Genomic DNA, 26,484 nt, shown 5'->3' with positions numbered 1-26,484 from the left:
GAGTAGAAACATCTTGGTGAAACATTGAAAACCCCAAGTCTGTTGTAAATCACTGATGACTCCCGCAGTTTCCCCAGCTTGTTATAGACACAAAGTCTCATTTTCTTGAAAGGAAATCAGGGAACAGTGTGGCCCCTAAGGACAGGAGACAGAAATCCTAGGGCTGAGTCTCTGCCACAGATGTCTCTAGTGACATCTCCTTAAAATCTGAATCGCTGGTCCCTTGTTCACAAATGGGAGTGATGCCTCCCTCTGCAGAAGGCTGTCATCTGAATAAAATGACCTGAAGGACAAGGAGCCGAGAAACAAGTATTCAGAGCAACAGGTGCGGTGGGGTTTCCTCAGAGGTTTTTCTTAACAACACATTCTCTCCACTCTTAACCTTTGTTCTGGGGTGAACTTGGATGAAGATTAAACTCTTAAAAAAAAAACTTCTTATGGAACATTCATTCATGTATGAAACAATAAAGCAACAAGTGGAAAATTCAATACCCCTATACTTTATATTTTAAGAGGGACTTTACCTAACAAATGCAATCAGTGTAACCTGGCTTATTGTACCCTCAATGAATCCCCAACAAGAAAAAAAAAATAAAAAGAATAAATTATACACGATTTGAAATAAAATTGGCTATAATTGTGAAAAAAAAATAAATATAAAAAAGTCCAAATGATTCACTTTCCCATTTTACTCAAATATAGTGTCCTCACTTCTTACCGTACAAACAGCCTGTACTATGGTATAACAGGCTTCAAAACATACCCCTCTTCCTTGTGGGTGTTAGCAGTGTGGTCTATTTTCTTCTCAAGATTGTGTGTTTTCTATATATAATTGTTTTCCTATAGGTAGGTCACGGGAAGTGTCAAATTTCTTACTTGCTTTCTTTAATTTGCCTTATAACAAGAGCATTTTAAGTAAGTGTAACCTTTTAAGATTTTTTTCCTTGTTTATTCCTCGAGTGCTTATTTGAAGTGAAACTGCTGAACAGAATATTATTAAAATAGAACAGAATATTATTAAAATATGGTATGTTCATGCTTTAAATACGTCAGACAAGTAAAATTGGCAAAATATAAAAAATGTGCAGTGGAAATATTACACAATTAGTAAATATGTAAAAGAGTTGACTTACAAAGATCATTTTTCACCTGGTGTTTCAAGCATGAGGCCTAGACCTACATTTCTATGTTTAAATCACAGATCTGCATTTACTACTAATCAGGGAACTTAAAAAGTGTCTTAAATTCCTTGACCTTCCTTTTCCTCATCTATAAGACAGGCTGAAAAACAGAGTCTGCCTCATCTTTAAAATGATGCTAAAACCAGATCTTAACTCAAAATCTTGTTACAGAATTCAGCGCAATTTTACATGTAAAGTGTTTAGAAAAGCACTTGGTCCATAGTAGGCACTCAATAAATATTAGCTCATAGTGTATTTTAGCCTGCATTTATAGGTCAGACCAGTCAATCTCCAAGTGTGGTTCCCAGAATAGCACTACTGGCAGCCACCTGAGAACACAGAAATGCAAATTTCTGGGCACCTTCTACGACCAACCACATCAGAAACAGGTGAGTGGGAAGAGGGGGACAGAAGTTTAATCTTTAATAAACTCCCCCAGGTCATTGTGATATACTCTCAAGTTTGCAAACCACTAGGATAAAAGCAGAATATTCCATTGACTTTTTTTTTTTTTTTTGCAGTTTTTGGCCAGGGGCAGGTTTAAACCCACCACCTCAGGTATATGGGGCCAGCGCCCTACTCCTTTGAGCCACAGGTGCCACCCCTATTGACTCTTTTTGAAGAGATGAACTCCTAATGATCACTTTTGTTCCACGTATTAATTTGGGAAAGGCTGGTTAAGAACTATAAATCATTACTTAGAGATGATTCAGGTATCTGTAACATTGGCTCATAATCTTTATGATACTTGACCATTCCGAAACAAAATCCTTCCTCTGATTACTAAGTTAAACATCTGAACACTAATGTTGAAATCATCACTTTTGTTCTAGCTCCATATGAAACTAAGAACAGAAATTAATATTAAAAAATCTTATTTAAAAAATTATGAGGTTGAATAGAATTGATATATATACATGTAGAGAGAGGGTGTCCATAAAGTTCATGTGCCACTTAAAAAAAGCTGGCCAATACAACTGACTTTGAAAATCTGTTCATTCTCAGAAGATACTGTGTGATTCTTGGCATTAGTCTTCTACCAATACTGACAAATAGTTATTTTAAAGGTTTATTTCCTTGCTCTTCTGCTGTGTCATGAAAGATGAAAGCAATGCCCAGGTGGTAAAGACACTCACTGAGGCTGGGGAGAGGGCGCTGGGGCTTGGAGGAACATAGAAGCAGGGCGTTCTTCCCAAGAGCAAGAAGAAAGCTGCATAAATCACAGCACTAGCTGAATTCAGCAAACAAGATTATGAAAAGCGTATCTTATCTCATGTATAAATGAAATAAAAGTAAACTCTTTAAAATACTCATAAACTATTTTATAAAAGTTCCTTCATTTTATTCTCTTAGAAAATATAATAATAAATGTATAAAACAATATATTTTAATATATTATTAATGTATTTTATATAGATATAAAATATAATTTTTATATATCAATATTAAATAATTAATGTTATTTACTTATTTTAAATTGTATTAAATATTAATTAAGTGATATAAATATTATTTTATAAATATATAGAATAATACATTATTTATAACAATATATAAAACAAAAATTATATAGTAACGAATAATAAAAACTATAGGGTGTGGAATCCCAACTTTTGAGCTCATTAATCATCAATTTTAGATTCTTTATACCCATGTTCTAGGAATCTTCAGAGGCAACTCAAGAGCCTGTCTACCAGCTGGTAGATTCATCATGGACTGACCCTAAAGAAAAACTTCCTGCGTGAATACCATTTTGAAACTCATTATCCATTTTTATATTTTCTTTTTTTTTTCATTTTTATATTTTCTTGTTCCAAATAGCAAGATACCAGCATAAACTAACTCCTTCTCTAGGACTGGCCAATCGATCATAGCTTCAGATTTCATAGAAATTAGGTTCCAATTTCATTTCAATACTTTAGAAGTCATGAAGTTCATCTAACATTCAGGTAAAAGCAAAGAAGAAAAATGTATGGATCTGGCAGGACACTCAGCAAAGCAAACAACGTAGGCTTGTAGCGTAGTAATTTTTCATCAACAAGCAATGCCCGTCAAAAGAGAGTAGAGCTGTAACTAGAATTCATTTCAACTTTTTAATTAAAATGATAGTTTGCTCATGTAACCAATGGCCAGCCACCGTGCTTAATGGTATCCTTAGCATATCACAGAGAGGAATGCTGTAGAAACAGGGGAAAAGAAGATTTATTGTAATGATTTTTTGCTGATCTTAATTCCAAAGATTAATTGCTGCTGTTATTGCGGCTGTTTCTGCTATTTTCATAACATTTTATGGACGCCCAGGAACCCAGAGACAAGGCGATAGAGCAACTTTATTCCATCTATTACCTCATTATTCAGCGATGCTCTACTTGGGATAGAAGCTTAATGAAGAGAAATGTAAGTAATCCATTTGGGATATCTTGTTAGTTATTTGTTGTGAAGAGCTTTTTTCTAATCATACTAGCTGGGAACACTTTGGTCGATGCTTTCTGCTTTATAGAGCTCTCCAGCAAGTCACAGGATATTGTTTTTAATTGCGAAATTCCTCATGGACAATTCTCAACGGTTTTCCAGTAGACTAAGATCTCCCACCTGGCTTTCTATAGTATGTGCTAACTGTAATCAACAAAAGCCTTACAAAATTCTTATGAAAATGATGAGTAGCATGAACACTCAATTTTTCAAAATCTCTAAGTTTTTACAATCAAGATTAAGTAAAATGATTGCCCTTAATATTAACTGTTGTTCCCAGATGCATGGTGTACCCGTCAGGTCCATTCAACTTACATGTTCGTATACAATCCACACTGTGTCCCATGTTCAGACTGTGGGGGTTCAGATGATAAATGTTCTCGGGTGCCCTTCAAGGCAGATGGGAGACATGAAATTCTTGAAACACTGTTTAAATGTGAAGAGTGTTCTTTGATTTTCGAGTAGCTCTAGCTGACTCTGGAGTTCATCTACATTTGAATTTCCGCTGATGGTGCTGAAGGAAAGAGCTCCATGGGCTGGGAGGCCTGTGTCCCAGCCCCAGGCCTGCTTTATGGATTCAGTCCTGTAAGTCTTTCCCACCCCTCAGTGAAGCTATGGAGGTCTCCGCCTATTTTCTCATCGACTTTTGTAACCTGTCCCTTCCAAGTGGCTTAGTGATAATTGCCCTGTTCTGCTGCTGTTTAGGGAGCTGTCCATACAGTTACGTGGTTTAGATGAGCCAGGACTGTCCTGATGGCCATTGATGCAATCAGTAAGCCACATGCCAATGGGCAGTGGGATCTGCCGTCTTCCTACAGCTCATGCTGATCTGCCAATGTCCAGGGGCTTCTCATGGCCCCACCATGTGCCCACTCTTCCTCCTGGATCACCCTCCCTCAGAGGCCAAACCATTTGAAATCGCTATTGCTTCTGGTCAACTCGTTGGATGTTATAAATATCTTATGTTCAACATAATATTTCTGCAAATCTGTATCTTGCATTACCTGACTTCAGTTTAAGATGAACTGTACTCAAAGTCCACAGTCCTGCTGCTCACTTCAGTTGCAAGAAATCTCTCTCTCTCCCCAACATCCCCTGCAGGGCACTTTGACAGTGCCAGCATGGCTCTCGCTAATATGTGGCTCAGCTGAGGCAGCAGAGTGTGGTCCTCCTGAAGGGTGCACCTGCTCCCTTCACTGTCATGTCTTCAGCTTCCTTCACTCCTTGCAAGTGCTTAGTCAGTTTTTCCAAGAGGCAGTGGGAATCGCACGGGGAGTGGAGTAAATGGTAATGATCCAGACCTACAGTCAACTGGCCATATTAAAATACCGATGTCAGTCTTTCCTACGGGTTTATCCCCATCTGACAATGGAAAGATAATAGTTTAAATCTACCTCTGGTGTAAGAGTTGCATAAATTAACTCCTCACTAAGGGCTTTAAGTGCTTCAGTGGATATCAGATAATATGGTCATTATTTCAAGATGACAAATGTTGTAAACTAGTCTCTGGTAGACTCTGGGCCTAAGCTTTTGACAGGGATACCACAAACCAGACAACATAACACTGAGCTGTCCGTCTGAGGCGAAGCCCTGTGCACAGGCAGTGGGGGTCAGCAGTCAAGGAGAGGCTGCATTTGAATACTGAGCAGAGCCCGATACCCCTTGTGCACAGCAGATCCCCTGGGGTGCTCTGAGAATTACAGATCCCTTCCTCCACAGAACAATCAAATCATACTGCCTGAGGCCGAGCCAAGTGTGAGTGTGTTCAAAATGTTCTCAGTTTATTCTAATAGCACAGTCAGGGTGAGGACTCATTAAGTGAGTTTTGAACCTCACTTAGTATTACTTTTAGCAGTCTGGTGTCAGTTGCTAGGAAAATGGTAAATAGCAACAAAGAAAAGTCACTCAGAGTAAAAGTTATCTTCCACGGTTGAAATAATCCCAATTAGGAAAGTAGCAACATTTCTGTTTCTTTAATTTCTTCATGTGGTGCTCCCAATAAAAGGTCATGAAGGGATGCAACACATTTCCAAAATCACACTGAAATGGAAGGCAAAGAGTTTGGGGATCAGGAGAAAACTGTAATCAAGCTTCTTTCTTTTTTTTAATTAATTTTTTTTATTAAATCATAACTTTGTACATTGATGCATTTATGGGGTTCAGGGTACTGCTTCGATATACAATGTGAAATGCTTACATTGAACTAAGTCACACATCCATCACAATTACACTCATTTCTTAATAGTTTTGAAATGTACCATTGCATCATGCACATTGGGTGAGGTCCCCCGAATACCTTCCCTCCTCCCATATCCCCCCTCCCCTCCCCTCGCTCTCCTCTTCCCTTCTACCTTCTGGACTATACTTATGTTTTGCCATTTGTATGAATGTGTAGAAGCTTCTTGTCATAGAGAATAACAAACTCACCTGGACTTGCGATTTTCTCTTAGGGGCTACAGACAAAGGAAAGGAAACAGTTTTCTCATCTTTGCTAAGGGAACATTCGGGTATGACACCGAAGCTAACTTGATTCTATTATTTGCCCACAATAAACTTTTCCAAAAATGCTTATCAGGCCCCAGGATTCTGCATTCTATGTGACATTAATCTCCAGATCTTCTCATATTTGTCAAACTAGTCTTCACTATCAGCTCCCAAAGAAGACTTTTTTCAACTTTTATTCCAAAGTGCTTCCCCCACCCCAGGCCTTTTTACAGCCACAGGTACCCCCTACATCTGTTTCTGTGCTGTGGCCTTTGGAAGATCACAAACCACTATACTAAGAGTTTTTTTGCCTTTCCAATAAAAAACAATTTTTTTCTCTTTGGGGACATCTTCTTTCCCCCTTTTCATCCCTCATTGAGACTGCACCCTGTAACTACATGGCTCTCTCAGCCAAGGCAATGAGCTCTCCACACTTCAGAGGCTACAGGACTCCACCCTCTCACCTCCGAATCAGTAAAGGCCATCAGTAACCGTGTCAGCGTGTAACCGCTCTCTCCCTGTGTCTCGGTGCAGAGAGTCATGGCCTCTTCAGACAAAACCACCTTTTTGGAAGGAAGATAAGAATGTAAAATCACCTTTTTTTGAAGGTAGGTAAGAATGTGAAAAATGATAAAAAGAATGATCCTGCTTATTCATTATTTCAAATGTCCTTTTTAATGAATCATTCCAGATTTGTCTGCTGATTTTTTGCGCAAACTCTTAGAATGAGAATTCTGAGTATTAACTTTGGTTAGCTTTCCAATGAATGATTGGAGGACTACAGCTGCCAACACAAGTTGGTGATATACAGAGGCCAGCAATGCACAAATTTCATTCCTAAACTCTCATTTACATAGTGCTTTACCATTTCAAAATCTTGTCGGGTACATTCTTATTGAAATAATGGGAAAGTGGTGAAATGATGTATGTCTTCAATAATATACTTAAGAAGGCATATAATCCAAGCAATTTATTATAATTGTGGTTTTGAAAGAAATGAAAAGGTCACTATACACCGTTAATTCAGGCAATTTTTCAATAAACATATGGTGGTGACTTCCATTTTTACCCTTCACTTGTCAATCACAACCTCTCCCACTTCTCTACCATCACAAGGCCTTAATAAAGCATCGCCCCACCTCCAGCCTATGTGGTTCCTGTGGAGCCAGAAGCAACAGGAAAGGACGGCTGCATGTTGGAGATGGCGGAGGGCACAGGCTCTTCCTGCATGTCCCTTCTGCATCCCAGTCCCCTCCTTCATTAACACTGCATTTTCACATCCAATTCTCAGATGAACAATACATACAAGGGCACTGGATGTCCTGCCTCTGGAGAAACGTGTTTACCACTCCCACCCAAGCTCTAGGAGCAACAAACAGGTATTGCAAGTCAGCGCAGTCACCTTCCATCCTTGAGACTGCTCTACCAACTGCAGTCAAAATCATTTCATTCTTCTCAAGTCTGGCTTTGGAAATCATTCAGGGACAGCCAACCTGGGCAGGGTGCCCTCATCATTTTCTGTGTAGGTAAAATCTGCAGGCTTCTTTATGTCAAAATAGAACAGGACCTGCTCAGAAAGTTCATGCCCGTGAGTGCGCTTCCCCGTTAAGGTAAGCATTCTCCACGTACGCAGGCATTCCCTGAAGTTAGCGAGATTAGCAAGGGATTCAGGGCAGAAGAGCTTTATTTTAACTAAATACAAGTACCAACAAATAGAAAATCACCCCGATATTGCTTGTATAATTCATGTTTACAACATCTAGATAATTTGAGGATTCCTTACTGTCTTGTTTTGTTTTGTCGCACTTTGCCTGTTCCTCCATGTAAGGATGAATGATATCAACAACTCCCGTTTGAAGCTGTAAGTATGGAGCAACTGAAACGAAGATCACATGAATTCTTTTAATAGTTCAATCTACGTAGGCACTTCAAAATAGAAAAGCCCTTGTTGTGCGTGTTTAACGCTGCGTTTATATTACTTACACTGCTTTCCCCACTGCAAACTAATCATTTAGTTCTAAGTGGCCCTGAGTCAGTAGGACTCCTTGTGTAAGAAAGATGAAAACTTGAACTTTCTTAGAAGACCACGCCTTTAAATCAAACCTCATATCATTCCCACAAATAAGTTCCGGTGAGCACGAACCCCTATCAGAAATCTTAAACATATGAGAAAATAGACCTCAGTGAGCTGGCTTCCATTAAAAACAATAAATAAAAGATTCAAATTGATGAAGAGTGAAATGATCAGATTCAGGGGGAAAAAAGCATATTTAATATGCTTAAAAATAAAAAGAGGACTTTGAAATTAAAATGAAGATGAGATCATCCAATATTGCAAAGCAGATTTGAATAATAGCAAATTGAACTTCTGAAATAATAAAAAAAAAACCTTAAATTGGCAAATTAGCAATAGCTCTGTAGAGCACTGATATGCTGCTGATAGGACTGGGAAATAATTTGACAGTGTCTTCTAAAGGTTAAATATACACCTGCCATACATCTTAGGTATGCCCCATGTAGGTATTTACCACCGAGGAAAGGAAGGTTACACCACACAAACAGGTGTATACAAGACTTGTTCATAGCAGCTTCATTTGTAAACAGCAAATAATTATAAACAATTCAAACAATTCATTCAACAATGGAATGATAAAATAAACTATTGACCCCTGCAACTAAAATTTAGTAGTTCCTTATAATGAAACACTTAGCAAAGTAGGAACTAAAATGAATGACCACTACTAAATAAAATGAGCCTATAAAAAAGTTACATTCTGGGCGGCACCTGTGGCTCAGTGAGTAGGGTGCTGGCCCCATATACAGAGGGTGGAGGGTTCGAACCCGGCCCCGGCCAAACTGCAACAACAACAACAACAAAAATAACCGGGCATTGTGGCAGGCACCTGTAGTCCCAAACACTCAGGAGGCTGAGGCAAGAGAATCTCCTAAGACCAAGAGCTGGAGGTTGCTGTGAGCTATGACACCACAGCACTCTACCGAGGACGACAAAGTGAGACTCTGTCTCTTTAAAAAAAAAAAAAGTTACATTAAAAACAGCATGACCCACCAATTCTACTTGGAGCTATAAATCCAAGAGAAATGCAAACATATGCCCACATTAAAACTTACATGTGAATCTTCACAGCAGCATTATTCCTAATATCCCAAAAGTGGGACAATCCAAATGCCTGAGAACTTATGAATGGATACAAAAAGTGTGATTAATCCACGGCAATGTTTAGTACATTAATGAACCCTGAAAATATTATGCTAAGTGAAAGCAGCCAACAATAAAAGACCAAATGTCCCATGATTCCAATATTTATATGAAACTACCAGAATGGACACCTAATGACCAAAAGTCTAGGGCTGGAAAGGGTTGGGGGTTCTTTTGGAGGTGACACAAATTTTATAAAATCGATGTGGCAATGGTTGCATGTCTCTATGAATATACTAAAACCCATTACATTTTACCCTTAAATGGTGACTTGCAAGACATATAAATTAATGTATCTCTTTTTTTTTTTTTTTTTTTGCCGGGGCTGGGTTTGAACCCACCACCTCCAGCATATGGGACTGGCGCCCTACTCCTTGAGCCACAGGCGCCGCCCTAAATTAATATATCTCAATAAAGCTTCTATTAAAAGATCTGCAGCCACTGTCCTGTGATAAAGACTAATGGGAATTTTATTAAATAAAAAAAAGGTCATCTAGTCTCTCTCACTTCTTACAAACACAAAAGGACAAACCAAAATAAAAATTGTAAGATTTTAAGAGAACACATTAGATGGTCATTTTCACAGACTGCTCACACAAATATCCTAAAGCAGGCGTCCTCAAACTTTTTAAACAGAGGCCCATTCACTGTCTCTCAGACCGTTGGAGGGCCGGACTATAGTTTAAAAAAAAAAAAAAACTATGAACAAATTCCTATGCACACTGCACATATCTTATTTTGAAGTAAAAACACAAAACGGGAACAAATACAATTCACAGCGCTTCATGTGGCCCGCAGGCTGCAGTTTGAGGACGCCTGCCCTAAAGGAGCTATACATTATTAGGAGTAATTAGAAAGTTTTAAAAGTTTGCTTTGCTTGGTATCAGATCAATACAGAAAAATTAATTGCACTTCTTTGTAAAAAAAAATTCTTAGAATGTACTTCTTATTAAAAAAAGATAACACTTCCAAGAGAAAGAAAAACTCCAAGTAGCCTAGGAATAAATGAAACAGGGAATACTGCAAAGCTTTTAAGGAAGAATGTCTAAATATCATTGAAAGGCATTACATTAATTCTCTCCCAGTTTCCCAGAAGTATACTACATGTGCATGAAAAATTGACAGAAGACAGAGATGGTGGTGTAGCTTATGAGACAAATGACAGCCTATTCAATAGCAAGTATTGAAACAATTGGTTATTTACATGAATGAAAAGAAAATGAAATCTCTACATCCCAAAAGAAAAATTTCAACTACAAACAGATGAAAGAATTTAATATAAAAAGAATAGCTTTATAATTAATAGAAGAAATCATAGGAAATTGTTTAAATGTTGAATTCTTAAAATTGTTGAAAGATTTTTAAATACAATTCTGAAAAGCACAAATCATAACAAAAAGGAATTTGCCAACTTAACAACATCAAAATTAAACACTCCTGTTCATCCAGGGACATCTTCGACAGGGACAAAACAAGCCACAAACTAGGAGAACAGAGCTGTAACCCACACAGCTAACGAAGATCACTATTCAAATATATCGAAGATGAAATTAACTATGGAAAAGGCAAATCACCTATAGAAAAATATGCAAAAACCAAATATAGATACTTAATAGAAGAATGAATGTGAATAACTAATCTGCGTGTAAGAAGTCCTATTTACTGCAGAAATGAGGAAAATGTAAACCTCAAAGCCACCAGACTGCCAAAAACAGCAACAAAATAGTTTGGAAAATAGTAAGTTTTGCTGAGTCCACGGAGCAGTGAAGTACATATTGCTGGTGGGAATGTAAATCTATACAACTACTCTTGAAAGTAGGGGGAGAAATTAAAGATGTTCTAATCCTGCAACTCCATCACTTCTCTTTCGTGCAAGCCCAAGGGAACCACTTGCACAGCACTCAAAGTCTCGTGACAGTGTCTCCAGCCACAATCTGCAAACACTGCGCATGTTCTCAGGAGAAAGTTCCAATGTCTGGTGGGATATTCCCATGATGGAATAGGGGTGTAAGTGAAGAAACTGCCTGAGCTAACGGCATCTTTGCCAACATGGGTAAATCTGGGGAGCCTCAGGAAAAGAGTTACAAAGATGATGTGACCTTTACATGCAATTCAAAAACAGGTAATAATGCTTTGCTTATTTGGAAGCTTTCATGTGGGAAAATATCAAGACCTCAAGAGAACCAATAAATACAAACTTCAGAAAAGTGTTTATTTTTGATATAGTGACAGAGAGACAGTGAAAAAAAGGCCCAGAGGAATCCCCAGCAAGTACTGGTCAAATTCTATTTCTTCAGCAGAGCCACAGAATTTTTTTAAAACCACCAATATATAAACACTGAATACTGGAAATTGTACATATCATAAACCTTATTGTATATGCCACTATCTTAAAATGCAAGATTTGCTTCTGAAAATGATATGTGTATAGCACAATCTCAAACCAATTGTCTTTGCTTTATAATTAAACCCCTATTAATAAATAGTAACATTTTTAAAAGTCTATCATTGAGTCCACTATAATAGAACACTTTTGTTTGCAAGTATCGTATCATTATGTCTAATTAGCATCTCAGAGATTTATTTAGCTTTGTCCTCTTGTGACTTAAATGTAATTATTCTCCCTGGGAATCATGAGGCAAGTTAAATCTGAGAAAAATGGCAAATCCCATCCTCTGATAGGAGCAGTACTTGTTCTTTTATATTTTATTTCTTAAAATTCCCTGGTTTTGAAGTTTGAAATATTTATTGAAAACCTTTCACATATTCTACGGAGCATTATTTCTTCATTAGTTTATGATTCCTGTGTTCTGACTTTAAGAGTTACACACAAAACTAAGTTCTGATTCATTTTTTTCTCTCTGAAATGCTAGTTCATTAATCAAACATAATAACTGTTTGAAACAGCCAGGCTTAAGCTTAAAGTATACCTCTGTATCCCTACCCTGAAGTGTGCTTTAAACAGAATAGAGCCCATTTAATTCCCTCTCTTTAGTTTCAATGAGGCACTTGCTGTTTTACCTTAGTATTGTAAGTATTAGTCTATCACACACAGAAAGGTTAGCTCGATACACATATCATTATAGATACTTAGGAGAACCAGGGAAAGATCTTGTTATCTTCCTTGCTAAGAAATGCAACATCCTTAAGTCTGTAGGTTGTTTGAGGGCCGGTAATTTGTTGTTGTTTTTTAATACAGATATATTCCCAATGGCTGTAACATTTTGCCTGCGATTCACATGTGTTGAACAAACCAATGTTTAAATGAATGAATGAGATCTTACCCACCCTCCCTGTCAGAGGGCATCACAGATGGTCCTCTACATTTGCCCTTGATGGGTTGGCCCCAGGGTCCAGCCACTTGGCCACAGGCAAAGTCCAGCTTTTAAGATGCAACAAATTTCCACAGTCCCTCAAACACCCCAGAAGCTTTAAAAAATGGTAACCATTCCAATGTTTAAGGAACATTGAGGAATTTGTCAAATTCCCACACTAACCTCTCCGATAAAGTTCCTTTCTAGTATCAGGTTACCAGGGAATTAAGTGAAACTTAGTTGTAGCAGAATATAAACCTGAAAAGTGCAGTGACCTTGAGTGACTATCCACTTCAGGACAAGTACAATGTTCATAGTGATGAGACTGAGTCCTAGATTGTATGATAGTCAATGCGTCATGGCCATGTTATCACGCACCTGCTACTCACACAGCGACTTAAGAACATTGCTTTTCTGTGGTGGCCTCTGGCAGAAAATGGCAAGAGCCACAATGCTCTGTCTTAAGGTAATTCTTTTTTTTTTTTTTTTTTTTTTTTTTTTGTAGAGACAGAGTCTCACTGTACCGCCCTCGGGTAGAGTGCCATGGCGTCACACGGCTCACAGCAACCTCTAACTCTTGGGCTTACGCGATTCTCTTGCCTCAGCCTCCCGAGCAGCTGGGACTACAGGCGCCCGCCACAACGCCCGGCTAGTTTTTTTTGTTGCAGTTTGGCCGGGGCTGGGTTTGAACCCGCCACCCTCGGCATATGGGGCCGGCGCCCTACTCACTGAGCCACAGGCGCCGCCCCTGTCTTAAGGTAATTCAATATCATCATAATAAACTGTCAAGTAAAAGAAAAAGAGGTGAAAACATAAATAAATAATATTTCCCTGTGAAATTAGGAAATTTCCTCATTATGAAATACATTTTCCTATATCTGAAAAGGGATTCATAATTTTAATACATATACTTATAGAAATTTATTAAGCAGACTAGCCCACATATATTGAATACTTTCTCGGTGATAAACACTGTTAATTGTTTAAAAGCATTTCTGCATTAATCCTTATAAGAAACTTCTAAGGTAAGTGTTATCCTCCCTAATTTATGGACAGGTAAATGGGGTTTCTAAAGGACCAATGCACTTCCCAACTGCACACAGTGCTATGCAGAGCTAAATTCAACTACCCAGAACATTGGTTCCAAAATCCATTGTCTTCGCCACCCACCTAACATCACCTCCTTAAATTAGAGCTTCAGTATTTGCTGGACATTTATGATATGACAAGCAAAACATGGCTCCCAAAAGACAGAATTAAACTCTTCACCTTAAATGAGGTGAGTGACAATAATCATGAGTTCCCACCAGGTGGATACCCTCATCCATGCATTAGGGAGAGAAGGTTAATTGCTAAATTTTGAGTGAAGTTGGCAGTCAATTCCTTGGATAGAGCTTTTCAATAAAATCTTGCTGAGAGTTACATTCTCAAACAAGTGCCTAAGACTAAACAACAATGTGGGACCATTTTTAAACTTCCTCAGCTCCTGAGGTACTGAACAGACAGATGTTTGAGAAGACTGGGGCTTATGAATACTGCTTTACTGTCAACTAATTAGGCGGCATCTTGTCGCCTGCTGCTAACACAGCAATCTCTTAAATTTAAAATTCTATGATAGTTGCTCCTGGATGAAAGAGAATTAAAATACATTCACATGTGATGAAATTTAAAAAAGTAAAGTGCTTTGGTTGGAAATGGGTAATGCCTGTGGTAAAAGTTAAGCTTGTAGAATTGAGTGAGCCTACCAAATTTTTTTTAGAAGCAAATGATAATTTCCCAATCCTACCCCCTTGTCCTTTGACACCAGTGGGCCCCCCATCCTCTCAACTCTAATTCTGAAGCCTCAGGGAACACTACGTTGGTTTACATTTTCATGACCAATCCTCTAGATAGGGGCTACCATTTCTAACTTGGATTGCTCACCTGCTTCCAATATTCTATCACCTAATCATCAAAATACCCTCTCTAGCTTGACATAAACAATGGGGACGTTCAGAGACCAAATGTGTTCAGTCTCCAGCCTCACCCAACACCTGTCCACCCACCCAGTGCTCTCTGTGTACCAACCACATGCATCCCAAATTGAGGCTTATCTTTTTGACTCTGCACGTTTCGTCCGAGCAAGGTCCTTCTTCATTTCTTGCCTCTCCCAAGTCTCACACCCTTGACACAGACTACATATCCCTCTGCAAACAGTCCATCATTTCCTGTTTTATTCACAGCACCAACATATTCCATCACGTTACCTGTCTATATTCCTTTCTCTGTATGTGATAGTAAACCGCAGATGGTCAGAGCCACACCACTGTCACTTTGAAGCAGAGGGAGAAGTCTTCACAGCAGGTTCTTTTTAGGAAAACCAACCACTATTTCTGAAAAGGCCCACCTCAAATGATCTCTCAATGGGAACCATTCTATTCCGGTTCCCTATCTTAATTTTTAGCCAAACTAGAAACCATCTAGACCATTAAAGGTAGTTTATAAACCTCTTTTAGACTGTATTTCCTTAACATAAAGACTATACTTTCATGTAAGAGGTGATTAAATTCCATGTGTTAACCAAAAGTAAATTCTTTTTTTTTTTTTTTTTGCAGTTTTTGGCCAGGGCTGGGTTTGAACCCGCCACCTCTGGCATATGCGGCCGGTGCCCTACTTCTTTGAGCCACAAGCACCACCCCCAAAGAGTAAATTCTTATATTGAAAAAAGTGCAAATAAATATACAGACATCTAATGTGCTTTCCTTTGAAGCACCAAATCTCATTGTTCCATTACTTTGACTGACTTAGTACTCAAGTTCAAATACTGTCTCCTTATTAAATTCCTCAGCACACGGAACAAACCAAGGCACTTGTTTTCCATATTCTGGGTGAGGAAACTGAGGCCCAGAATCCCAAATGACTTGTCTCCTACTCACATCTTAACTGTGTTCCTGTGAGCTCACCACACTCAGTTTTTTGCTATAGCCCTACCTTCCTTTTCCATCTTAATAATGTGAACATTGGGAATCACACAGTTCATGGTGCTCACCAAGCTGTGGTCATCTCTCAGTGCTGATCGACTAAAGTTCTTTCCCTTAAGTGAGCTAATTATTATTTGTCAGTTGAAATATCCTCTATCATGATCATTAAAAAACAAACAAATATAAATCTGTAACTTGGTAAAAGCTTGTGTCCCCTCAGCATCTGAACAAACGGAGAGGGATGTGAGGGACACACCAACACCTTCGTCAACAGACCCTCCTGCTTCTCATCATGTTTATCCATTTATACGTTCCGGAGAGAAGAACAGAACATGCAGACTCCGTCCAATACATGTATCCCTTGCTATTCCCTGTTTGAATGACATCTGTTCACAGAGTGTCTGGTGTCGACATCTTAACTTTCTGTGCATTTCTCCTCATACACTCGGTGTCAGTGTACTAACACTTCTCTGTACAACCACACACTATCCAAGTCCCATCTTCAGTTGCAGCAGTGGGTCCAGAGCCCTCTGAAGTTGCTCCATGTGAAGGGAAAATCAATTTAAACTTCCTTTCACTTTATCTCATCAATTTCTGTATAGCTGTCTAGTCTATATTATGAAGGAGACAAATGTGCAGCTATTCTGACACACTTTTTTTAGACCATAGAGGAAAAATTTAAAAATCTTTTGTAGAAAAACAGGAAACAGACTTCAGTGAAAAGATTCCTTGTGCATATATTCATCAAGAAGGAAAAATACATAGGGTTCTCTAGTAATAGTTGGTATGTGAGGTGATTGACTTATATTTCTCATTTAATCTTAGAAAACTACAAGAGAATACTATCTCCATTTTTGTAGATAAAAAAATGAATATCGTAGAATTAAGAATATTTTCTAAGGCAAAGTTAGACAATACCATGAAAAAACACAATGGTGAATTTTAGCTACAATTTATGGGACTACAAAATTCCACTTTCAGATCTATGGGTAAAAAATATACTCTGTGGATAGGAGAAAATACAAAGAATCTTCTAGACATTAAATTTATAAAGATTTTCAGTTCTCTACCAATCAGAATATTAAATTTCAAAATTCATTAGTGTTAGTTTTCTTAAATCATCTGTTTTATAATGTAATACTTCTAAATAAAATTTGGTATAGTGATTATTTTGGTGTAAAATTAATATTAGTACTTTGAAATCAGATGGCATTTTTGAAAGAAGCCAGGCTTCAAAATTGATAGAAAGGTGTTAAGAGATAGTCCCTGATACAAGAAATATGTCAAATAATAATAAGCAATAAGTATTTAATCTTTTAGGGTCCTACTTCAAATCCTTACGTCAGCTGGCTATTTATTATTTCCAAATAAATTTAGAAGAATCTGCTTAATATTATGACTATTAATTTATAAATATTAGTATAATTTTCCCATCAGCAATTCTCAAGAGAATTCTGAATAGTTACTATGGATGTATTTAATAATAATGATTACATATACTACTAACTTCTTTATTTCACTTGTGTAAATATGAATCTTAGAAATGTATTCATATGAAGAATCTCAAATTAGCTGTAATCATCACAATGGATGGAGAGGGGAAGAAACAACAAATCAGTATAAAAATATTTGCATCCCTAAGGTGAAAGCAGACTGGAGACATTAAGAGGGTTGTTTACAACATGATTTGATTCAAGACAGTGTCTGACACTGAATGACAGCCTGGCCGTGAGACATTTTAATGTAGGTGCCCAGGGCATACAGACGCCTAGGTTCAAAAATCAATGTCTAGACACTCTCAAATTTGGGGAAAGTGAATTTTTTCCTCAAATCTCAATGTTCTCACCTATAAGTGAAAAAGAACTTAACTTGTAAGGTTAACTAGGAGGTCATAGTATAATCTATCTAAACCATTTAATATTCTGCCATTATTATTGTTTACATTATTACTATAGGCTCACACCTGTGTTCCTGACACTCTGGGGGCCCAGATGGGTGGACTGCCTGAGCTCCGGAGTTTGAAGCCAGCCAGAGGAAGAGCAAGACCCTGTCTCTACTAAAGATAGAAAAACTAGCCAGGTGTTGTGGCACATGCCTGTAGTCCCAGCTACTCGGAGGCTGAGGCAAGAGGATATTTTGAGCCCAAGAATTTAAGGTTGCTGTGAGCTATGACACCATGGCACTCTACCATGGGTGACAGAGTGAGACTCTGTCTCAGAAAATAAAAAATATATATATAATTACTATAATTATTATGTGATCGCTATTATCATTATTTTCTTAGGATCAGAATGAAAGTATAAAACAAAGTAATCCATAGTTCTTCACATGGAAATATCAAGCCAACTGGCCCTGGAATCCAGGGTATCATTTTACCAAGTATATTTTTTCATAAAAACTAACTAATGAATATTCTGTTCTGGTAAAGTCAGAATAATATATTCATCTATTAGATATCAAATAATATATTAATTATATATCATAAACTATATAAATAGGTAATACATATAAATATATAAAATAGATAAATATGAAACAGACATGTACTATGTATTCTAAAATATATAAATATGGAAATATCTCTAGATTAATATGATTGGTGATTTTGTCAACATGATACCAATGAGAACAGTAATAAAAGTGGTTGATATTCATTCATTCGCCAATTCAGCATTGACTGAATAGTTACTGTGTTCGGGCCACTGGTCTGCCATAAACCCCTAGTCCTTATCAAGGAGTAACTACTTATAGACTAGTACAGGAAACATCTATTCTACAGTTCTGAAGGTTTAGCAAAGCCTGAAAGTAGGCAGGAGGAGGCAGCAGCCTTAATCCACATTGTAAATTTTGCTTCAGGGTTAGGAGATCAAAGGAATCCGGACTGCTGTATAGAGATGTCACAATATAGTGACCATGGACTCTAGGCTAGATGAGAAAATCTCAGAAAGCTGATGACCAGAAGAAAAGAGAGGATTAGAGAAGTAAGTTCTTCCCTATTAAAGGAGCAGTGGTGTAAAAACTCATGCTATTTCCAGAGGATAAAGAGAGGGGAAACCTGAGCAGAAATTTGATGATGCTTGGGAAAGCTGGAGGTAAATCTTGAGGGCCAAGAAAATAATCTAGATATTTCTCCCAATTTATGTAGAAAGAACTAGAAAGAAAGAAAAATTGTAATAGGAAGTCCTAGCGGAATAATCTAAGCATGGAAAGAAAAACTCCAAGAGGCTAGAACACTTTTTTTTTTTTAAGGATTACACTTTTATTTCCCACGGAGCTTACAAATGATTAGGTTACATTGTTTTAATTTGTTAGGCCAAGTTCAAGTTGGAGTTGAGCTCTTTACCCAGGGAGAAAACTTTTTAAAAAGAGAACTGTGAGAGAGATGCTGGCAAAGGCCTAAGAACTGCAGTCGTTCTTAGAGGGACTTAAGAAAATTAGCAATATTCATGAGGAAGTTTCTGCTCTGGAATTCAGATCAAAAGGAAAAACAGAAAAACTTTTAAAAAACAAAATTGACAAGGTGGGGGGGATTTCCATAATATGTCTATAGTTCCTATGATTTTTTCCCCCTGTTTTTATAGAGAAGTTGACAGTCTGAGACTTTGGGAATGATGACTGCATGTTTACTCTGACAACAATTCAATAACTAGTTGTCATGTTTAAATAAATCAGTACAACTTTGTTGAAGTAATAATTTAGACTCATGAGAAACGATTATTTCCTAGCATGGAAACTTGCAACTACTCTCCAATTTTAAAATGAAAATTATATTTAATAAAAAATAAAATTCTAAAAAAAAATATTAAAAAGTATCTAACTTTTTCCCCTAGCTGTCAAGCATGTATTCTCTATGGTAAAGTTCTAAAATCTTATGGTTATATGCGATTTTTACCTTTAACTAACTTTAACTAAATGAATGTTTGGCAATGTATGTACATATAGAAATACATACATTAAAAAAAACTTTATTTTAAAAAAGTTAAAAAGCAGTTACTTTAAAATTTAAGATTTCTGGTTTTCAAAAGTAAATGTTCTGGCAAACTTATTACTTCTTTATTTAAAAAGAATAAATGTAACTATTTGTTTAAATATCATATCCCGTAGAATAATGTAAAATGCACAAAATTTCTTGCTTTGGGCAGCTATTATATTCATATATGATTTATTTCCTTAAGAAAATGCACTGATCATGCTTTTAAATAAATAAATTTCACAAAAATGTATGTGACTACTTGACTTATTTTTCTTCACTAAATACTGGTAACTATCTTAACCAAATATCAGCATTTTCTCTAAAATAAGCCTTTTTTGTAGATGTGCAAACACTTTTTAGATTCTATTTGTAGAACTGTTGGCCTTTGGGCTCACAAAAGTTAGTTAATAAAGAAAACAACTTTTGATGACATTTATAACATTTATTGCTTTTGTATCCCACTCTTCAAAATATGGCAGACTTCGGTGCAAACTTTTTTTTTGTTTGCAAAGAATTCAATAGTTATATGTGGGAAAGAAAGAACTCTTCCTTATCTGGGCTAAGCAATTTTTTCTATTTATTACACTTTGTCCTTTTAGATATCAGTAATACCAGTTAGAGTCTTGGAATCTATGTTATAAAAATGACAAGGGTGAAGATGATTGCTTCATTTGGTTGTCCTTACTCTCCTGAGATCCATCAGTCCATTGCACTGCTCAGAATCAAACCCACCAACTAATTTAGAGTCCTAACGCATGCATATATGAATAAAAAATAAAACAGGCTATCCATAGTAAATGTTTGAACAGAATACATATTGTCATAGGACAAAATTTGTTTTCTCTAGAAAACGTTCATAATTCACCTTTTAATGTATATATCTATTATACTGTAGTAGATGTATGTATGTATCTATCTATGTATATATCAATTAAAAAGCATTGTATTAGCTTCCTATTACTGCACGACCAACTATTACAAGCAATACCCATTGTTTTGGCTAACAGATTTTTACATTTTGTAAATTTCAAGGATGGCTGGGTTCTCTATTCAGAATTTTACAAAGCTGTCAGTTATGTTTCTGCAGGACTATTTTCCTTTCTGCAGGTTCTGGGGACAAACTTTTCTATTCATTCAGGTTGTTGGCTGAATTTGATTCCTTTGGGCTGCAGGACTGCGGTATCAGCTCCCTCATGACTGTGGGCTCAGGACTCTTCTCAGCAGGCAGATACCCATCTGCACTGTCAGCCACTAGCCCTCCCATCTTCAAAGCTAGCAACAGGGATTTTTTCTTTTATCTTGTGTGAAATCTCTCTAGCTTAGAAGTGAGTTTCTAATTTCCTTTGTCTCTGACCTCTAGACACAGATTTAAAAGGCTTGTGTGATCCACTCAGTCCCACCCAGATAATTTCTTTTTCAAAGTCAGCGGTGCCGTATAGCAAAACCTAAGTACAGGAGTGAGACCCTTTCTTACTCACATCCCCAGGATTACACAGACTATGAAGCACCATTGATGCTGGGAACCTTGGTGGATACCTTAGAATTCTTCCTGCTTCATCAAGCATCCCTGGTCAAGTTACCTGACATTTCAAGCCTGTTTTCTCATCTGCAAATGAGAGAAATAATCCCCTGCAGGCAGCTGTGAGGACTAAATGGGCAACATGCAATTGGGAGCTGTTAGGATTCACCCTAGCGCAACCCCAAACCCTGCTCCCCATTCCCTTTTCTGGCTACTAAACATGTAATTTGGTATTGGCATCAATTACCTCAATGTGTACAACCATTGAGGAGGAGTCTGGAGTTGGTGAGATTCCCCTAGAGTCATGGTTGACCATGTGGAGACCTCTGGAAAATGTATTTTATATGTATACATTCATATTTATTATGGATCATTAGTAATTCATAGTATAATACACCATATAGCTATATATACATATGTGGATATTTATGGAGAGAAGGCGGGGAGATAGGAACTAAGTCCTTTCTGCCCTTATAGCTCAGCATGCTCATGGTTGAGTTTGCAGAGTCTAGAGCTGAGGCCACAATCTTACAGCCACCAGGGGCACGTCAGGGGACTCACAGAGAGGTTGCCATTGTGTCACGGTGCCACTGACACACCCTAAAACCCTGTCTACCTTCACACTTCATGTTCACTGAGAAACTGTCCAATATTCAAGGCCCTTTTAGTACAACACGCTATTGACCTGCTTCTCCACTCACACAACAGGCAAGCACTTAGCACAGTGCCTTAAACCATGATCCCTCCAACAGCAGAACTGTTGCCCCTCTATCTCCTATGCCTCCAGTCTCACCCAGAGGATTCACCTGTCAGAGCACCACAAATCCGATGTTGCAGCCTCTGGCCTAGAGTCGTTCTTGAAATCATGGAGACGTTAAGAAACTGGACTATTTGTAGGAAGGAAGAAAGATCCAATAGGTTGGGAAGGTTTGGCTTGGAAACAGGTGAGGAAAGCCAAGACAGGAAGGAAAAAGGTAAAAGGTGGACCTGTAGCTCTTATAAAAAAGCACCAACTATTCCTTTTCACATGACCGAGAACATTTAGATCACCATTAACTGGGCTGACCTCTAGAATTTTATAAATTTGGTTATAAAGGGTATAAGAGATCACAGTGTTTCTATTTAAAGCTATATAGAACCTGGACAGTTGGACCCAAAAGTTGATCTGCTATAAAAGTAAGTCTCTCCAGATTCGCCTTCTCCCTATCCCAGTGTTCTCATTTCACAGCCAATCAACGGCTATCGGGTTAATTATTAAAAATGCATACAAAGTACATTTTTTTCAGTGAATTGAAATGTTGATGGGACTTCCAGGAAAGCGATCTTAGGAATCAGATGAAGCAATTTCCTACCATCAATAAAGGCAGTGGTGAAACCAAATTATATTTATTAGCCATTTCTGCATGTGATATACAAACATATCTGGAAAATGTTACTTGATTTTGTTTTGTTTCCTCTAAGAATCTCTCTCATCTACCTGCCAGTATCATTAAGAGGTACGAACCAGCATCTAAATGATCAGACCTTTTTAACTGTCTTCTTTTTTTAAAAAATTGTTGCTATTCTATTTTGGGTTAAATACCCCTTTTGACATGCTAACTAGGTTAGCCTATCACCTTTAATGAAGACTTGAATTTCAAAAAAAAAAAATGTTTTTCTGAATCTAAGCAAACAAGTAGGTTATGACAAAAAAAAAACAAAAAAGAGGGAAAGAAAGAGAACCATGAAAACCATGCACAGGGTGTTCTCTGGTGAATTATCAGTAAATTGCTTGTGTTACACTAATGTGGATTCACATGTTAGAGATTTCCAAAATACAAAATAGTCAAGCTTGATGAAGACTGATGTTATATAGGGCAAGGGTAACTAATCAGGCTGTGTTAACTGCATTCAACACTATCATTTAACACAGATTTTTTATTGATTATGTAATATGAACTGTGAGCTACAGATGCAAGATACAGTGTATAGAATCAAAAGTTATCATGAGATCATTTTTCTGTCTACTTTGGTAGTTCTCTGATATATCTTATTCAAGACACTTTGGACCTAAGAAATCAATTTACAATAAATCAAGTCATTAATCCACATGAAAAAAGCCAACAGTCCCATATATCAATGGGCAAGAGACATGAATAGAACCTTCTCTAAAGAAGACAGACGAATGGCTAACAAACATATGAAAAAGTGCTCATCATCCCTATCTATTAGAGAAATGCAAATCAAAACCACCCTGAGATACCATCTAACCTCAGTGAGAATGGCCCACATCACAAAATCTCAAAACTGCAGATGCTGGCGTGGATGTGGAGAGAAGGGAACACTTTTACACTGCTGGTGGGACTGCAAACTAGTACAACCTTTCTGGAAGGAAGTATGGAGAAACCTCAAAGCACTCAAGCTAGACCTCCCATTTGATCCTGCAATCCCATTACTGGGCATCTACCCAGAAGGAAAAAAATCCTTTTATCATAAGGACACTTGTACTAGACTGTTTATTGCAGCTCAATTTACAATCGCCAAAATGTGGAAACAGCCTAAATGCCCACCAACCCAGGAATGGATTAACAAGCTGTGGTATATGTATACCATGGAATACTATTCAGCCATTAAAAAAAATGGAGACTTTACATCCTTCGTATTAACCTGGATGGACGTGGAAGACATTATTCCTAGTAAAGCATCACAAGAATGGAGAAGCATGAATCCTATGTACTCAATTCTGATATGAGGACAAGTGACGACCTAGTACACGGTGTGGGTGGGAGAAGGGGAGAGCAGAGAGAGGAAAAGAGCAAGTAGGGTGGGGCCTTGGTGTGTGCCACACCTTTTTGGGGCAAGACAGGATTGTAAGAGGGACTTTACCTAACAAATGCAATCAGTGTAACCTAGTTTCTTATACCCTCGATGAATTCACAACAATAAAAAAAAAAATCAAGTCAAGTCAAATGAGGCAAGAAGACAGATTTTAACAAGTTGACAGGTCATCTCATGGATGCAATGGATGAAACGCAGCTAGTCCTAACGGCAACTGAACCAGTCTTATTGAATTTGGGGGAAAATATGGTCTCTCTGTTGGGTGGCTCTCTGTCCTCACAGAATCCTCCATTAGCATGCAAGCCCCCCTGGCCACCACCCCTATCACATAGTACCCCCCACCGATGTCACAGATTTGGGTCATTTATTTCACATTCTGAAGAGTAAAAGTCTAATTTCTCACAGGCCGATCAGATCCATTTGTGGTCCAGTTGGGAACTGGAAATTGAGGCACAGGTTACAATACAGCTTCCTAAACCTACTGTTACCTGAGACTGGGGGTGGGTGAAGCGACTGTAAAAGGTATACAATGTGCAAAAATAACACCCAGAAAGACTAGGAATATGGCTTGTAAAGGCAAATATTGAAACAACAGGCTTCAAAGCAAACTAGATGTCCATCAGTGATGCGTGTGGACCTATAAAGTGTGATGGGCAGAGCAGGCCCTGAAGTGTTCAGCGTTAACAGAAAGCTCTTCAGGTATGTACAACCACATGCAGCAAATCAAACACACACTTACAAATACAATTTCCCTCCCTCCCTTAGACTCACCACCCACAACCAACTTTATAAAACAAATTTGAAGTGAACACAATTTAATTTTCCTTTTCTGTATTCTTCTTTCTTTGGTTAATCTGGATATTTAAACACGTTGTAATGAGTTTATGATACACTTATTTGCAGCAACATACAACAGACATTTGGATGCAGAAGCAGGTGCTTATGAAAATCCTAAAAAAGATGTTGTAATGGAATATGATATTCCTTCCATGCTGTTAATACAGGGGGCAACAGTTTCCATCTAAAGAAAGAAGTGATTACCACTGTCCGACAAATATTAAAAGATTAATGGTGCCTGACTTCAATAGGAAACATTCTGACTGCAAATCTACTCTTAAAATAATAAAATACTTTAGAGCAATGGACACAAAGGTATTTTCATTCTTTTTAGGCAACAGGGAGGTAAAACTACAACAAACTCATGCTATTGTATTTGAAGAGATTCTGTCTCTGGACCCCAAATACCAGCCCCTTTTCCTGTATGAGAGACCAAGTACCAGTTCTGACCAATGAATACAGTGACCCAAAAAACAATGCAATTGAGAACGGGGCCATCAAGGATGTCAAGGCCCTCAAGACAGTAGGAGCCTGAGTCCTCAATCACTGTACGCAGAGAAATAGCCCGAGCAAGCAACTGCCTCAGGCTGTTGCATGAGGACAAGGAAAATGCTACTGTGTTAAGCCACTGAGATGTTGTGGTTTGCCACAGTAGCTATTGCTTTCTCCCAGAATATGCAGAGGGCCCAAGATACATCATCAAACAAGACGGCAGGAAAGCACACAGGGCTCTTCAGAAATGTAAGTTAAACCTTATGGAGCTTCAGTTATGTCCCTCACACAAACATCAACAGACGCATGTCCCCAAATGCTCAAACGTGAAAGCTCGGTTCTAAGGAGGATAATCTCTTTTGTCGTTAAGTGACTAAAAATTGTTTTGTTTTTTAATATCTTATAATCTCACATAAACCACTCATTGAATAATCACTTCTATTTCTGGATGGGTATATAGTTTTGAACTCAGAGAATTGTGCAAATAGTTGATATTCATAGGGCAATCTTATAACTTAACATTGCATGTTAGCAAACAAGATAGGTTCCACCCAAAATGTTTTCTCTTTCATTTCAGGAATATGTAACTTGAGAACACTTAGAAAGGAAACAAGAGAGCCTCAGAGATTGTGATTTGGCATCTCCTGATTCCCAGCAAGCTAACTGAATGCAAAGCCTCCCTTTGTGCAAAATCACGCATAATTTGCATTCAGGGCAGGCATCAATTTTGTGAAAAGCGTTTCCAGTACAAACCAGGTCATTTTGGATACCTTTGAACATCTGAACTCAAGTGAGTTCCAATTTCTTTCCAGCATCTGAGTGAGGCTTCCAATCCCATTGCCAGGCTTGAAAGGGGAAGAGAAACGCCAGCATTTACCTTCAGCAGCCGCTCAGCACAGAGACCAGGGCGGCGCCGGCACCTACCTGATGCTGCTCATGCTCCCGGTCTCGGATCCAAGCTTGCATCGCTCCAGCTGGCTGGCTACGATCTGCCGCTCAGCCTCCAGCTCTCGCGTCAGCCTTTCAAACTGTAATTCCTGAAAGAAATCCACCAACAAGATCAATGTTACCATCCACATGGAAAGTGGAATTCAGACCAGAATAACAGCATGGCAGGAGGCGGGGTGGGGACAGGACTAACCAAGCTGCCAAATTTGAAACATGGAAGACGTGCACTAAAACCGGGACTTGACGTTCACACAGACTGTGGCCCACTGG

At 38.0% G+C, this 26,484-nt stretch overlaps 1 protein-coding gene across 3 annotated transcripts in view; it reads right to left on the bottom strand.

The window, feature by feature from the left end:
- Nucleotides 1–26,484, bottom strand: part of CTNND2 (catenin delta 2) — a 943,962-nt gene that overhangs the window by 604,097 nt on the left and 313,381 nt on the right. For all 3 annotated transcript variants that reach the window (XM_053592980.1, XM_053592979.1, XM_053592981.1), the window contains one exon: nt 26,191–26,303. In XM_053592980.1, coding sequence (XP_053448955.1) covers nt 26,191–26,303 — 113 coding nt within the window. The remainder of the gene's footprint in view (nt 1–26,190; nt 26,304–26,484) is intronic.

The sequence above is a fragment of the Nycticebus coucang genome, chromosome 1, assembly GCF_027406575.1.
Source record: "Nycticebus coucang isolate mNycCou1 chromosome 1, mNycCou1.pri, whole genome shotgun sequence".
NCBI lineage: Eukaryota > Metazoa > Chordata > Mammalia > Primates > Lorisidae > Nycticebus > Nycticebus coucang.
Note: the sequence above shows the minus strand (reverse complement) of the source record. Positions and strands in the feature narration are given on the sequence as shown.